Below are 16,900 nucleotides of genomic sequence, written 5' to 3'. Positions count from 1 at the left end.
GCGTTTGTTTGACGAACGAAGCGTCATTCCTTGACGTGCAGCAACTTGATCGCCGCCGTTATGCTTTGATGAGCCGATGAGGATGCTTTTTTTTTTAGGCCAAAAAGGTTTAACTGTTTTGTTCTGCCAATTGCTTATTTTTTACTTCCTCCCCGCTGCTCTACAACAAGCTAGTAGTGACAGACCATACTACCAGTCCCAATCTACACTTCCTGCTTCTTTTCTTCTACAAAAAGATTATTGCGTGATACTGGCTGATTTTATACTTGCTGCCACCTGCTGGTCATTTCTTTTAAATAACATTGCAGTCCTTCAGTCAGATGCTGCGCCAGGCCCTCCTGTATACTCTTGCATATAAAAATAAAAGTTCATGACTTAGTGATACGTTATGTGTACGCGGCGACTATGACGCTTATGACGTATTGATACGTCATATATTTCGTGTTTCCGCACGGACATTCATTGCTGTGGAGCTAATTCAAACTTAAACACGGAAATGTGACGTGCCTGATGGGAGCCGACCTGCTCGATGGACGTCCGTTCCTGGAGGTAACAACAACACAACAAAACTTAAAAATGGCGTGATTACTGTGGGAAATTAACGAAAAATAAGGTGCTACGAACAAGGCACGGGCGCCAGACATGTGGTACCTCCTTTTTATTAAACTATGGTCCCCTCCAAAAGTATTGAAATGGCAAGTTCAATTTCTTTGTTTTTGTTGTATACTGACATTTGGGTTTCAGATCAATATAAGACAAAAGTTGAGAATTCCACCAGCTTTTTTAGATGGTTTAAGCAACTCAGGATAAACCACCTTTTGCTAGAGCTCACCCACTTTTCAAGTGAGCAAAAGTATTGGAACATGTGACTGATGGGTGTTGTTTTTGGTTCGGTGTTTGATTGATTGCTAAAACACGAATGCACATCTTTGGCTTTTGGTTTCAAGTGTGTAAACAGCATTAGCTGTTTAACCTGAAGACCAGTGTGCTGTGTATGGGAGAAAAGCAGACCATTTTGAAGCTGACAGAAGAGGGAAAATCGATCAGAGCTATTACACAAACATTGGGCATCGACAGTACAACCATTTGGAATGTCCTGAAACAGAAAAAAACTACTGATGTCCTAAGCAAAAGACATCGAACAGTTCGGTCAAGGGTATTAACAGCAGTTGATGACAGAAACATTGTGAGCGCTGGAAAGAAACACGAAAAGACAACAGTCCTTGACGTCACTGCCAACCTCCACAGGACAGGGCAGGGGTGAAGGTATCACAATCCACTGCTCAAAGAATATTTTGAGAGAAGAAAATAAACAGGCCATACCACAAGATGCAAACCACTCATCATGAAAAAAGAATCAGAAGGCCACATTGGATTTTGTAAAGAAGTACAGAGATGAGCCACAAAGGTTGATGGACTGATGAGCTGAAGATTAACCAACCAAATTGATGGAAAGGCCAAAGTATGGAAAAAGAAAGGATCTGATTTTGTATATGATCCAAAACACACAAACTCATCTGTGAATCATGTTAAAGGTAATGTCATTGCTTGGGCTTGCATGTCTGCTTCTGGAATGGGCCTTTTATTGATGATGGAACTCATGATCATACCAGCAACATGAATTCTGTAGTCTACAAAACCTTTTTGTCTGGGTGTTTACAGGATAATGCATCCAAACTAATTAGTACGAGTTTTATCTTGCAACAAAACAATGACCCAAAACACAACAAATGACTTCATCAGGGAATTGTTTTAGGTCTTAGACTGGCCAAGTCACTCAATGGACTGTAAACCAGTAGAGCATGCATTTTACCTCCTGATGAGGAGATTGAAGGAACAAGCCCCCAGAAACAAACAAGAACTAAAAGAAGCTGCATTAAAGGCCTGTAAAACACTTCAAATAAATAATGGTGAAGTCACAGGCTCGATGCAGTTGTTGCAAGGCTAGGCCACCAAATATGTAATGTTATTCACTTTAAGTTCATTTAACAATAACAATAACACACTTTTGCTCACTTGAAAAGTGGGTTGGTTCAAACAAAAGTTGCTCCGTCCTAAGTTGTTTAAGTATGTAAATATGAAATAAAAACTGGAATTATCGTTTCCCTCATTCATCTTTTGATATGAAACCCAAATGTCTTAAGCATACAACAAAAACAAATGACTTGATCTGGCCATTTCAATACTTTTGGACGTGACTGTACTTCCATTCTATGCTTGTCATCGCAGTTTTCCTCTTTACCATCACTATTACCATTGTGCAGTGACATCACAAAGAAATCCAAGACAAGTCAAACTGTAGCAATAATCGTTTGAATTAGGTCTGATAGATATGCCGAAGTCTTGCTGGCTGGTGTCACTTCACTATGGTGTTCTTTATAGTAGAGGTTTCTCCCACACATTTCCAGTATTAACACAGTGGAGCTCCCTTGAGGCAGTTTCAATGCCGACTGTCAAATTTCTACCATTTCTTTTATAACCGATGGTCAACAGCTAGAAAACAAGGGGGCACAATCTATTTTCTTTGACGAGACTGGCCTCACTCAGGAGCGCAACCAAAACAATGCGGATTCATTTGGTCATACTGACTCACCCAATTAAGTTTGATTGTTCAAATCGTTTTCTGAAATTTGTATTTATTTATAGTAATGTACCTTTCTTAGTCACCAGCTGATGTTCTGTTTTCCACCTCATTCTTCTGGACAGGAAGTATGTTGAGCAATGAGATCAATGGCTATCAGTTTCATACAGTATGAATGTTACACAGTGGTCTGATGAAAAGTAGGAAAATGAAAAGAGATGTTTGACACAGGTACCGATGTTTGCACAGAGGAGATTTTTATTAGAAGGTGTAGCCTACTTGTATGCCCCCCCTCAAAACTTTTTTTTTATCAAACCGATTTTGAACCGTCGGTGTAGTTGTGGACATGGACACACTTTTACATTTGGGTGCATTTCCATGATAATTAGTTTCACCACTTAAACAATAACATTGTGTTGGTTTGTTGGAGCTCCACAGAGCATGGAAAGCCAAATTGGTTCACTGTGAGTTCACTATTGAACCAGAACTGAACTGGCTCTGAACACCAGCCCAACCTGCACCGAGATTGTTTGAATGGAAAAGATATGTGTTGCTCAGGAGGTTTGTGCTCCGTGGAGTTCCAGGCAGGCTGTAAAATGATAGCTGATTGTTTTGATAATTCTGCTAATTGTCAACAGTGTGCATAAATCCACGACCTATGGACAATACATACAAAGACATGCTTGCTGCTTTTGTATTGAGCTCATTATTAAGTTCATGGTGCGTTGTTGTTGTTGCTGTCCCATGACAGTGTGTGTTTCAGTTACATTATGTTGATGCTTTATAACTTGAGATGGTACAGCATTTAATCACAGCAGAGGAATTGTTTGAATTAATTATTTGAGCATTGTTGACTAATATGTTGAGGTGGCTTGGGCATCTGGTTCGGATGCCTCCTGGACGCCTCCCTGGAGAGGTGTTCCGGGCATGTCCCACCGGCGGGGGGCCCTGGGGACGACCCAGGACACGCTGGAGAGACTAGGTCTCTCGGCTGGCCTGGGAACGCCTTGGGATCCCACTGGAGGAGCTGATAGAAGTGGCTGGTTAGAGGGAAGTCTGGGCTTCCCTGCTAAAGCTGCTGCCCCCGCGACCTGACCTCGGATAAGTGGTAGAAGATGGATGGATGACTAATATGTATTCTTGGTATAAACACGTCTAAACTGATGTCTTTTTTTAACTTTTTTTTTTTTTAACTTTTTGCCACGCGTAATAAATAAACCATCTGCATGGCTGAATTACATATTCAATATCAATATGTATTGAAATTGACACATGATTAATATTAATACAAAATGTGTTTGATAAATTGTTGGATGGAAAAAAATCAAGAAGCAAACTGACCCCACCTTTTGTGTGAGATAAGAACTCTTCCCTGCTTGCATGTGGTGAATAGTGGCTTTTGATGACATCTAGGTCAGATGAGCGCAACCTGAGCATCCAGACTGCAGTCCCATTGGATACATATCCAATTTATATCCACCTACGAAATAGCCCCCCGGGTCTGATTTGGAAGTAATTACAATCGCACTGTTCACATTGCATAAAAAAAAATGGAAACGTCCCAAAAAGTTTGAATTGACCTGCAATGTGAACATAGCCCAAGTCTTTTAGTTGTGTTTCCTATATTACAATTCAGTGGGCTGTTGCCTAATTAATTATGGCCAACCACAGTGCATCTTGGCAGTGCGTCAGCCCAGTCCCCAAGCAGGAAAAACCTACATGGTTACGTTCGGTGAACTCGCGGCCATCCAGCGATGACTGATAGTGTGATTTTTATTTTTAATTTTCATTAAATTTACCTCCATGTTGACGCTATGCGACCATACAGCTGCCAAATAAATGTCATTTGTTGTGTCTGTGATAAAGCTTGTGTTGACAAAGCCATCCTCCATGAAATGTGCCTGAACAAAGCATATTTCTGGTTCTAAAATACTTCTGAGTTTTCCCCCAAATAAATTGAAGCAGCATATTCCTTAATTCTTCTGAGGTTGGCAGCTGATGCAAAGTTTTTTGCTTGGCACTATACACTGGTGCGTTTTCGCCACTCAGCTATTTTTTCTAAGTTGAGTGGGTGTGTAGCAACCACGAGGTGGGCAGGTTGAATAATGATTCTCGAATCGACGTCACAATGGTGCTGAATTCAATTGTGCTCATTTTGCAGCCCTTTTGCTATTCAATTGCATGCAAACAACAAACCTCATAGATATCCAGCTTAATAAACTGTTTCAGAGTTATTTTTTATGCTTAAAACAGCGTGAAACAATGATTTTGAATGGCATCTTTTAAGAGGTGTGGATGTGGATTTGTTCAGGTTGTGGCTTAAATAACCACACTTAGGCAGGCATGTGATGAACATGTTAAATGTTTTTGCTTTTCTGTTGTCGAGGTCATCCTTCCTTGTAAGAATCCATGTTAAGTCATGAGCTAGGATTCCCGATAGGCTGTTTAAAAAACAAAACAAAAAAAACTAGCTGTTTTGCAAGTCATGCATAAAGTCCAAAGGGTGGTTAGCAAAATTGACAGAAAATGTGCTTGGACTGTGTTTTTTTTCTCCCAGCTTTATCAAGCATTCAGTCAAGTGAGCTATTGTATGTACGAAAGTTGAATTACACCATTCATATCCCAATACTGAGAGACTAGATATTCTAACCAATACGACAAAAGTATCTTTAACTTCACAAATAGGAGGTATTAACTACTGGAAATATTTTTGGGTTTGTCGGTTGTGGCTTGTTGAGCAGTTTAAAAACCATAAAGCGGAAACACTAAAGCAGTGATCAAGTTTAGAGTGAAGGTAAAAGAGGAAGTGGCCAGACTTGAAATAACAGATGACTGTGGTTACAAACAAACCACAACCATTACATAACGATGCAGCCATTTGTAGTATCTATGATAAATATCAGAAAACAACATGTTGGGAAATTCTGTTACTTTAATTTTTTTTTTAATTGTCTTTGTGCTACACAGCAAGGTAGAAAAGTAATTGTAGGATGTACTGTACTCACACTTGTAGTTGGCTTAAAGATATTATATCATGGTATTTTTACCCCTTCCACAGTAACTGTAGGGATATAATGATTAAATCTTACCTCTGACACCATGTAATTTTTTATGAAATGTTATATATTAGGTATTTTTCTGCCTATTTTTGTAACGCGGAAGTAAAACGCCCGGTTCAGTAAAACCCCGCCTCTCCCCGTGTGGTTGCCGCACCCCTCTCGTCTGAGTGCTGCGTGCATCGCCCACAAAACTCTGGAGCGCTGCGTTCGAGCACTAGTGGCCACGCAAGACCGGCCAGCCCTTGCAGTAAAACCGCGTCTTCTGTAAATGTGGAAATTGGATGGATGTTCAATTCTTCAATAAACATTTGAAACAAAACGGCTCCTTGCCGCAAGAAATCATAGTGGAGGAGAGGGAGGAGAAAACAGAGAAGAAGAAAAAAAACCCTCAGTGGAACGGGAACCGGGGACCTACTTACAGGTTGAGCTCGCTAACCGCTACACCATTCGTTCAGTTATGTTCAATAGTGCAGAAATTTGTCAGCTACGTAAACTTTCTGGGAATTTAAGAAGGCCAATTGGTATTGCACTTTGGCATTGCAAATGTGAAGGATAATTGATTGCTTTGAATTCATTTGGACAGAATGTTTACTGATAAAGGCTAATTTTATCACTATCCTGCGAGCATGGGGGCTTCAGAAAAAGTGGGCATGTGTTTAGTCCGAGGCGGTGCGGGGGTGGGTCCGCACCTGTTGACGTCACAGAGTGAGTACCCACTTGTTTTCACTGGTTGGGAGGGGCTCGTGCTCAGAGAGCAGAATGACCTAGAATTTCTCTTAGAGGGGCGAATGGAGAAAAACACCACGTCGGTGATGTTTTTGGTGAGGAATTAGCATTTTAACATGGCTAAAAGTTTTTATGCGTTACTTAATTTTCACGTTACTGTCCCTCTAAAAAAAATTTTGTGACTAACAGTGCGTTTATTTGGTCAAGTGTGCACTCTATCATTTAAACTCTCACTCATTAAAACGCACACTAAACAGGTGGACCAAGACTGCTCGAGTGTGACTTCCAACATAATTTTTGCTGGTAACTTTTGATCAACTGATTACAAAAAAATTGAACATTAAGCAAACTAGACCAAAAATTTAGTTTTAGGGCCCCGAGTACAACACCAGACTAGATTAACAGCTTTCCTTTGTTTTTGTTTTTTTTTGGTTTTTTTTACTACTCTCTTGTCCACTTCATTACGCCAACCGAATGTTGGGACAATTCATGCACTTTTGAAATTTAGAAAGCCTTTCAGGAACTGGCCATATTGAGAATAATAAATCAGCAATAAGGAAGTAAAGAAGCAGATATTATTCTACTTTATTGCATTCACATGTGACTGCTAAACCCTCTAACGGTGTATAATAGATTCCTTATGGGAGGCAGCTGTGTGGTAACAACAAACGTAAATGTACCTGAGGCTTTGGCGTTGTGGCTGGTAGGATTAGGTCTCCTTTCAAGTGCCCACTGTAAGGGGCTTGGCGAGATAAAACCGAAATAGCGGCTCACCTAACCATTTCAGTAAATGGCTTGCCATGCTTGAAGGGCTTCTAGAATCTTCAGCTTTAACTTCTAACAGACTTTGCGGTGGTGAACAATGCCAAAGACCATGCATACGGTTTAGAGGAGCTTTAACGGAAGAGCTCCAGTTAGGGGCTCAGTTCCCACGAGGCCAAGAATGCGTTCACCACAAAAACCTCCTTAGCATTCTCAACAGGATATGCAGTGCTGCTTTAAAGCACTGTTACTGTGTTGTGCCAAGGTGTTGGATTTCATACACAATAATACATTTATTACATTTAATACTTAAGCTTTTCTTTTTCTGTCTTCCCTAGATTTTCACATTTTCTATGCATAAAATGTGTTTGTCCAAAAAACAGATTTACTGCTTTCCAAAATTTGAGGACCTAGATATTTGGCTTGTACAATATGGAAGGTGTGACATTGTACATCATATTTAACAGGACATGATTGATGATGTTATTGCCTGATGTGTGCTGATTTTCATCTAAAAATGCCAACTGAAGATCTAGCTGGAGACGATCTGAACTAAGGCTTTTTAATCAGCCTGACGTGACAGTTGACTTGCAACATGTTTTACTGCTGCAGTAAAAGCTCAGCTGGTTCATTAGTGCCGCCACTCAGAGCATGTGTGCTTGCACTCAGCATTACAGATTTCTGTGTCTTGATACTTATAACAGAGATTTGAAAATACTATGTATTGTTATGTCTGTTAGGCATGCATTTGCCTGTAGGGGTAGCATGTGATTCTGCCTGTGAGTGTCTAGATGTGAGATGTGGTCAACAGCATTTTTCTGTGTGAGTGTGGACTAGGCATAGGCCGATATCAGATTTTAACGGTATGATAACCTTGAGCAAAAATATCGCGGTGTCACAGTATCACGGTATTGAATTTACAGCTTTTATTTTTAAACAAAATATAGAATACAGCATTTGCTACAATAAACGTTTGCCATGCTAAGGGAAAATTCTTAAGTATCAAAACAAATGCTGTAAAGTGGGCAAAACCTGCAGCTCAACAATAAATGATTAATGAAATATTTCTGATTGGGCACAACATCAAAATTAAACTGAAACGTGCAATTTGTATAAAGTATTAATCTACAACTCAATAAACAGAAAACAATTACAATATTGATAATTTAATGTTGATGCATGAGTGTTTATTTTCTGCACAGCCTCCATGCTGTTTTTTTTTTTTTTTTTTTAAATGTCACAATTTTGAACTGATTTACAAAATGGTGGAGCCCTCAATATAAATTATAGACATATCGGCTACATTTAATTTTAGCACAACAGTAAAATTAACGATTTTGCAGAAAGAGTAACACAACATATGTGATGTGAACATGTTAGCCATGCTAGTTAGACATCTATCAGCCTCGATAGCTTGTTCAACAATAAAAGACAATCTACTAACTCATAGCGAGGTTGCAAACGTTAATTTTTTGAATTTGTCAAATTTGATGGGTGGTGCTCTTTGGCAGCTACTCTTCTGAAGCACGTTTTGCAAATAGTATAGCCTTACTCCAAGCCACGGTCGCCATTCTTTTTCGAAAGCTGACAAATTCCCATATAGCCGACTTTGTTTGGAGGGGGGGGAGTTTGCTTGGTTGGTTTACCTCCTTCTTCCTACCTCAGGCGAGTCATATAAAACGCTCTGTGTTGTAGTCGATGTTAACATGTCTAGCCATGCTAATTAGCAACGTTATCATCGATGGTGAGCCGCGGTAGCTAGATTAATTAGTAATGAATTCCCCGAAGCAGGATGCGGCCAGCCCGACAGTAACGTGGTTGGCTGCTGCAACGAAGGCAGACACACGTGACGTAAACAATAAGACGAGGCTGCTGCTGCCCACGGCTGCACACCGCTGGTGCCCATTTCAGGCATACGCCTCCAGTCGTGGCCAGGGCTGAACAACTTACCGGTTTGGGAGGTTTTAAAAAATCGTGACTTTTGTTATCATGATTTACCGTAAAACCGGTTATCGGCACATGTCTAGTGTAGACGCTGTGTTTGTATATTTTACAGTTCTCCCAGTATTCGTAGTGGCTGACTTGCTAAATGCGAAGGCAAAAATTAGCTTTGCATCTGGTGTCTACATAGCATAAGTCATTAACTGGCCGTTTCTCAATATCAAGAACACAGAGTACGTTCTTGTGATGCAACGAGTAGGGTCTTGGTAAGCCCGGTCTCAAGAATGTACTTCCCAAGCACGCATGTCTCGCTGGTGTTTTTCCGTAATTCATAATTATTTATCATTATTATTATTTATCATGTGACTTGCTTTCAATGAATTTGTACTACTACGTTGATTTTTCAAAATCTTTGTACAACATACATCGGTTAAAAACCTTACTTAAGTCCTTTTGATTTCGTGAGACGTCATCAGCGACGCCCCACGTACTGTTCTAATCGGAAGTGTGCATAAGCCAAGACCACACGGAATTCCTTGATGTCGTTCTTTTTTGCTATCTTAAACCAACAATCCATTGGTTGTTTCTTGGTGAAGGCTTGGCTGAGAAAATATCCCAAAATGCGTTTCGTACTTCAAGGAACGAATGGCAGTGGAGGAGCATCACATTTGTTCTTCTTCTTTCATTTCCGGCAGACTAGGCATGTGCATTGCTGCACCCCACCAGCATCACGCTTGCAAGTACAGTATTCCTTCCCTTTTATGAGCGTAAATACTAATAAATATTTAACGTGTAAAGTACATACACACACACACACACATATATATATATATATATATATATATATATATATATACACGTGTTAGTACATACACACACACATATATATATATATATATATATATATATATATATATATATATATATACACGTGTTAGTATATATATATACATGTGTATATTTATATTTTATGTATATATGTGTGTGTATATATATATACTTTATGTATATATGTGTATGTTAAATATGATTTTCTTTATATTCAAGATAATAAGATAATTTTTATAGATGTATCACAATTTCAGGAGAATCAAATCAAAACCTGTAACTCACATTGGTGTCTTTCCAGAATTTTTATCTTCCCAATATAACCCTAAATTGGATTAATCCCATGTATAATTTCAAATGCTACTTCTTTAAAGTATTACTCATAATTATATAACATCTAGTCACGTGGTACAAAGTTACGTCAGAACCAGGAAGCATAACATCAGTATACCGTGCCTTCTTTGCTCGACCCTTGATGGCTTTTTGCGTACTTGTAATTGGAACAGTACTTGGGCCGCGACTGATGATGTTTCAAGACATCACAAGGACGTAAGTATGAACAAAAATGCATATTGAGAAACGGCAACTGTTGCTCCCATGGTAGCGTAAAACCAACACTTCTGTAAGTGGTGGAAGACGCGGAGGAGCCATGCTTTGAAAATGCAGTCGCAAAACACTGAAAAAGGTGCTTGTGTGATACAGTACAATGGGGTTGATCTCAAATGACGTCACGTTTTCCTCGTTAATATGCATGGGGCAGACAAGATAAAAGAGTAGGACACACGCGTACACATCATTTTGGAAGAGAACGACGTCCCAGGCGTGAAATTTCAACAAGGTTCAATCGACAAACACACTTTGGAACAGCTTAAACGGTGGTTGATATGCGGAGACCTCAAAGTGGGCGGAAAGAAAGCAGTTTTCGTAGAAATGTAAGATTTATTGTATGATTGTTGCTGCCACTCCATTGCGGTCTAGATGACTGCTAATATCGTGTTAATTTTCATGAAAACGTAACACATTAAAGTCATTTTCATTTTCATTTGAAGATATTAAGCCTACCTTTGGGCTGTAACTTCTGTCTAGTTACTTTTGTTAAAGTGGTGTGGTGACAGTGACCGCTCACATCTTAGTGACCTTGATCAACTAGCATGTTGTTGTAGGCATAGGGTTCTATAGCGCTGATTCTTTATATTAATTTTCACATCTAAGCAGCAGTGGCTTTCGTAGGTAAACTCAAGGTAATTTGGTTGCATTTACAACAGTATAGTAACTAGCATGTTGTAGCAGGCAGCTAGCAAGGCTAACTTTGAGAAAGAAGATGATAACATACCTGCAATTGATTGGTTCTGGATTTTCAGCTGCTGGCCCATTTCCACCGACGAAATGTAGAGAGCACATATAGGTGTCTTCGGTGACATTTTTCGCGTAAATCACTGCCGTTTATTTGTGCATGCTTAAACCCAGCGGAGACATTCCTCTGGAAACTCCCTTCATTCGATCTCGGTCACATCGCTGGTCACATACCGGCAGACGCCAAAGCAGCAGAGGTTTGTTGTAACCATAAAATGTCTGTTAAGTATATTTATGGTGAAATAGTGAGTCAGTTTACAAATTTTGTCTCATATGGATACACTCCCTCAGTCGCCTGCCTGTGTTTCTTGTCCGAAAATCAACTGGCTGTTCTAAAAATAGTAGTTTGGGCATAATTGTAAACTGCCCTATTGTCACACAGGTCTTGTTAGAACCGCGTTACAGCAGAGCATGAATTTGAAACCGGAAAATACCAAATAATAGAATGTAAACGACACACAGCCACAGAGTAGGACCGGAAATAAAGTTGGATGTCACCGCATACGTTATGTGAGATGAGGGGCTATAAGGTAAAAATTTAAATTGATATTTAAAATGTAATAACCTTTATGAGTCACACATTGGAGAAATTTGCATTATTTGAGTAGTAATAGTGGATGTAGAAAATAGAAAAAATATACAAGAAGTACTTTGCACAAACTACAACACTGAAATATTTTCTGTACGCAACGTATAGTTATTTGGAGTGCTGATGGAACATTTTCTGGAAACTTAATAAAAACATTATAGGCCGCCAGTGGGCTTCTGTACTTCCACCTGCAGGCTTAGCAAGTTTTCTGGGGGAAACCCTGGAAAAGGAATCTGATGTATGTCACCCTGTGTTTGTCAGCACCATATGTGAACATTTCTAATCCTTAAGTAACTGAGGATATACTGGACATGAGGCTTTTCACATTTCTGGATATTGTAAGAAACTGCCAAAGAGAGAATAGCAGGGCAAAAACACTCCAATGAGATTCTTCTTCTTTGTGCTAGTGTGTTGAGGCCCAGTGTAAGGGATTTCACTGAGCAGTAAACCCTCCTTCCTGAGCACCACCGCCCCCGCCCTCCATTCCATTCCTCATTTTGTTTTTTTCCGATGCGACTGTAGCACAGAGAGAGAGAGAGACGAGCCCACTGAGGGGATTGGTTCGAACACAGCAGGCCTCCCGCATGAGGCTCCACCCATCACTTCCTGGGACAATTAGCCACCCACAAGGGATGTAGATGGCTGATCGCTCATCTGCATGTACAAACACTTAACTATTCTACATAGGGCATTTTTATCATATCCTCTGCCTGTCTCCGTGTTTTGACTTCATTAACTTGTCATATGGCTGGGAGAAACAATTGATTGTTGTGATGCTGATGTAAATGGTTCTGATTCTGAATACATAAATAATCAATATAATATTGATGATATCACAAATGTGTATTCGCTCGTAGTCACAACTTCCATTCAAGATCAAACATGTCTTAGATTAATTCAAACAATTACTATCAGGCATGAAAATCCCTCACCTTTCGGCGAAATTCGCCGTTTTGAACCCAAAATAGGTCACCTACGTGACTGGTGCAGATCTAATGAGAAAATATTTCGGGGCGGGGGGTTGACTAGAGAGTCAGCCAGTGTATCGGTGAACTCCGGGTGGGATGGGTACCGAAGACGGTGCCAATTCACATTAAATTAGGCGGTGCCATGTTCCACGTCTTAAGTTGTGACTGTGCGGGCGTAGCTATGTTGGTAATTTTCTATGGCGCACTTGGCGTCGTGACGTCACCCACTCGCGCCAGTTTTCATTCATAATACATTTCTGGGTATGGGTGGAAGCAAGCGAAATTTGACCGCCAAACGAGAGTGAAGCTTCGCGGTTCCTAGCATGCTTTGGTTGAGCGTGGTGCCCCGCCTGGCGCGTGGACTTCTTGACGCTGAGGCAGAGTGGCAGCTACCGCGTTGTAGGCCTCTCCACTGCGCGGACACAGCAGATGTAGGTCTAAAAGCACCGATTCGAATCGTGTTCAGTTGTAAGGTGTGTTACAAATTTATTATAACATTTTAGAACAATACCTACCACGTACTTATACCATATTTATAATTTCATGGATAACGAAATCTTGTGGCCAACATTTAGCACTATTAAACATTACATACGGCGTCGGATACATACATTAAAATGAGTTTGCGCCCGAGTTCCAATTATTCTCTTTATTGTCGATCACGTCCTCTTCCAGCTGTCATTTGTTTGCGAGATTTTACTCCAAGTTGGGTTCGAATTTATCGTGCTAAGTGCGGCAGGCGCACGCTCTTTGAAATTTGCCCAAGTAACCAAAATAAATGAAAATTGGTACTGTTCATTACCGATATCGATACCCCGATATTGAAAATTGGAACTGAACCGGTCCAAATGCAAAAGGTATCCATCCCTACTTGAACGCAGCGCATGCTGTTTTTTTAACATCCATCCATGGTCCAATAAATGTAGCAACAATGTTTTCTTGCCGCCATAAAATTTTTAACATTTAAATCCGCCTTGATCCCTCCAACCCGTTTGACGAGTGCCCGACGAATATTAACGGGCAAAATTTTTGTCCAAGTCCTTCTCACATTTTTCACCCCTGACCTGTTTTCATGCCTGTACTATAGAGGTACTAATTAGAATGCTTAGGATAAAAAATAATAATATTTTCAAACATTCAAGAACAAGTGAAGAAAAAACTTTGAACTTTTGAACACAACTAATCATTTTATATACTGTATATGAAGTACTGTACAAAAGTCTTGGCTGCCAAACGATTTGTTGTCCTGTATTTTATTGAAGCCCTCGAGCAATATGAAGTCTCATTGAATATTAAGGTTTGACATTCCAACCACTAATACTGGGAAAACTTGCAGAATGGAGGATGGTAACCTATTGATTTGATTATGTATTGTAACATAAGTGACCAGATGGACCATTGGTTGCAAATTGCAATTATGTAAAATAGCAAAATGATTTCACACCCATTATTGTAATTTAATTGTCAGTTTTTGTATATTGTTAGAAATCCCACATTGTTTAAATTGCTGTTAACGTTTATTGAAGGGGAAAGCTGTCTTTAGTTTGAATGCACCTCATGTCTCGTGCCGAACGTGAGTGACATCAATGTTTACTCCCATTATGATCCTCTCAATTTAGTGCTGGGCAAATAATCTAAATTTAATCATGATTTTGATTTTGGCTTCTTAAGTCCTTAAAATTATGATGATTTAAGATAAACGATTATAGTGCCAAATGGTACCCTGAATGCACCACGTTGCTTGCGCAGCGTGTGAAGTGTAATTCTGCGCTCTGAGCGTGCTTCAAGCTGTTTAATGACACCGCACTTGGAGTGTACTGTAAAACTATACAACACACGACGACAACAAAAAGTGCATGCATTGTATATTTGAATAAAGGCATGCTCTATTTTAAAAATATCGCCAGTGCTAATGGTAAATTCAATGTAAAATCCTATTGACATGCTAACAGGAATTTTTCAATCACATTACAGTATCTATATACTGGGTAGCGGAGAGAGTGGTGTGGACGGGAAATGGACTGGCTGTTTGGGAAACTAATCAAAGTGACGATGGACAACCCACTCCTGGTTTTATCTGAGTAGGCTTTTAATGTTAATAATCCAATTTTGATGGCTGCTTGTCATGTAACTGCACAACCAATAGTGCATACGTAAATAGTGTATTATCATTATTATTATTATTATTACTAAAGAAAATTTCAGGAGGGATAACAACCTGCATTACTGAAACGCTGTTGACAGGCACAAATGTATCAGAGACTGTTGGTTAATCGTCTGATGATTAACTATTGGAAAGTTTTCGACCCAACGCCTCTAGCAATGTCATTGTCCTTCATTGTTGAACACTTTCTATCCAATATGTGAATTGCAAGTAGTCTTTCTACCTTAACTTACTTTGGTTTCTTGAATGTCCTTGGCTTTTTTTGTGTTTGGATTGTAGTTTTCTTAGCAACAGCAGCTGGCAAACAATCTTTAGTTGCACGCACATGCGAGAGCGAGAACTTTGCTTTCTTTTATGGGCTTAAACGATAACACATTTTGAAGGCCAGAGTGTTTCACATTCACACTTAAATGTTTTCACTCTGTTTTTACACCTTTGTACAGTATGTCACGTGCATTTACAAATCAATACAGTCTGCTATTGGTCTTCTTAAAATATGACAAACCAATCCAGTGGTACGTCATGGTACCCACTCAGGCCGACCTCAATTCATTTCAGTCTTCCTCTTCTCTTTTAACAGTGTTTTTTTATTATTATTATTTTTTTTAGAATGATTCTTCTATTAGTAAAAACTGTCTCAAATTGCCAAAGCAGTTGGCCAAACATACAAGCAGGGTTATTATACTGTACTGGCTGGAATGAGGTCTCATGCACTCCACTGACAAATCGTTTGGCATACTCGCGCATGGTGAACGTTCAGTGTCCTTTTCACATACATTTGGGCCAAATTCATACGTTATAAGGCCTTAGCCATTCAAAATTTAACCACGTAGGAAAATATCAGGTTTGAAGTATTGTCATGCATGTGTTTGCTGTCCTTTCTGAGTGAGTGAGGCTATGACTCATAGTTAGCATTGGTGTAAAAAGTCTGCCATCATGCGGCTGTGCTTGTTTGTACAAGCTCCCGCACCTTATCTGGCATTTGGTAATTCGGAGATTAGTTGATGCGTGAATGAGATTTGCTTTTAGGGTGCTCCAAATTACATGACAGAGTCAGAATCAAAGAAATTGGCAATGTAACACTATTGAGCTTCAACCTCACAGTCGTATTAGTTAAACCTACAGTGCCATGGCTCAGGTGGTAGAGTGGTCGCTTTGAGTACCTTGTAGGTGGAAAAAGCACTAAACGAGTGAAAACCCATTTACCATCTCCTAAAATAGTGGTTTCCTGCACAGCTTGTCCCTCAACTGGAAGAAGTCACAGGCTGTGAAGAAGTCAAAGAACATGACCTCCTGCAGTGCTCCATCCCAGCCACCTCGAGTGAACAAGCTTAATGCAGCAGGTAGATAACGGCACCAACCACCGCCATATGACAATGAACTGTGATGAGCCCTGGAATGCTCCTTACTAATGCGCCCTGAGATGGCTGTGAGGTGCTCCATTATTGATGGTAATGATGAGTGAGGGTGGTGATGATGTTTGATAGACTGCATACCTAATTATGCAGTTTCAAATGTTACAAGTCTGTTTATTTATATGAGAACATAACACTGGAGTTGTACTGCTTTAGATGTGTGTTTGAAAAATGTTGTGAATACAAATGTGACATTTGTTAACTTGGTTAGGACATGATATTGCTATAGCAGTATTAGTTGTCATGCACACAACTGCCTCATTACCCTCCACGCCCCAAAAGTCATGTTGCGCAGTGGTCCCTAACCACCGGGCCGTGGGCCACTTTGGACTGGGCCGCACAATTGAAAGAATAAAAAACGTACTATACTTGCGGTTAATTAATTAGCCGAGGCTTAAAAATATTTTATTTTGAAAAGTGATCGGATTCTCTCTATTTACGACGGACTCTTGACGCATGTCAAGATGCTAATTATCTCAAGTCGCGTAGCGCTGATGCTAATCGACAAGTTAGC

The 16,900-nt window shown here is 39.9% G+C and overlaps 1 protein-coding gene across 6 annotated transcripts in view; it reads left to right on the top strand.

The window, feature by feature from the left end:
- Positions 1-16,900, top strand: part of LOC144035973 (vitamin D3 receptor A) — a 67,509-nt gene that overhangs the window by 4,764 nt on the left and 45,845 nt on the right. For 4 of the 6 annotated variants that reach the window (XM_077546170.1, XM_077546162.1, XM_077546143.1 and 1 more), the window contains exon 3: positions 16,208-16,314. The exons of the other annotated variants lie outside the window; for them this stretch is intronic. In XM_077546170.1, coding sequence (XP_077402296.1) covers positions 16,257-16,314 — 58 coding nt within the window. In that variant the 5' untranslated portion in view covers positions 16,208-16,256. The remainder of the gene's footprint in view (positions 1-16,207; positions 16,315-16,900) is intronic. 6 annotated transcript variants of the gene reach the window in all.

The sequence above is a fragment of the Vanacampus margaritifer genome, chromosome 1 (genome assembly GCF_051991255.1).
Source record: "Vanacampus margaritifer isolate UIUO_Vmar chromosome 1, RoL_Vmar_1.0, whole genome shotgun sequence".
Taxonomy (NCBI): Eukaryota; Metazoa; Chordata; class Actinopteri; order Syngnathiformes; family Syngnathidae; genus Vanacampus; species Vanacampus margaritifer.
The sequence above is the reverse complement of the archived record's forward strand: the minus strand, read 5'-3'. Positions and strand labels throughout refer to the sequence as shown.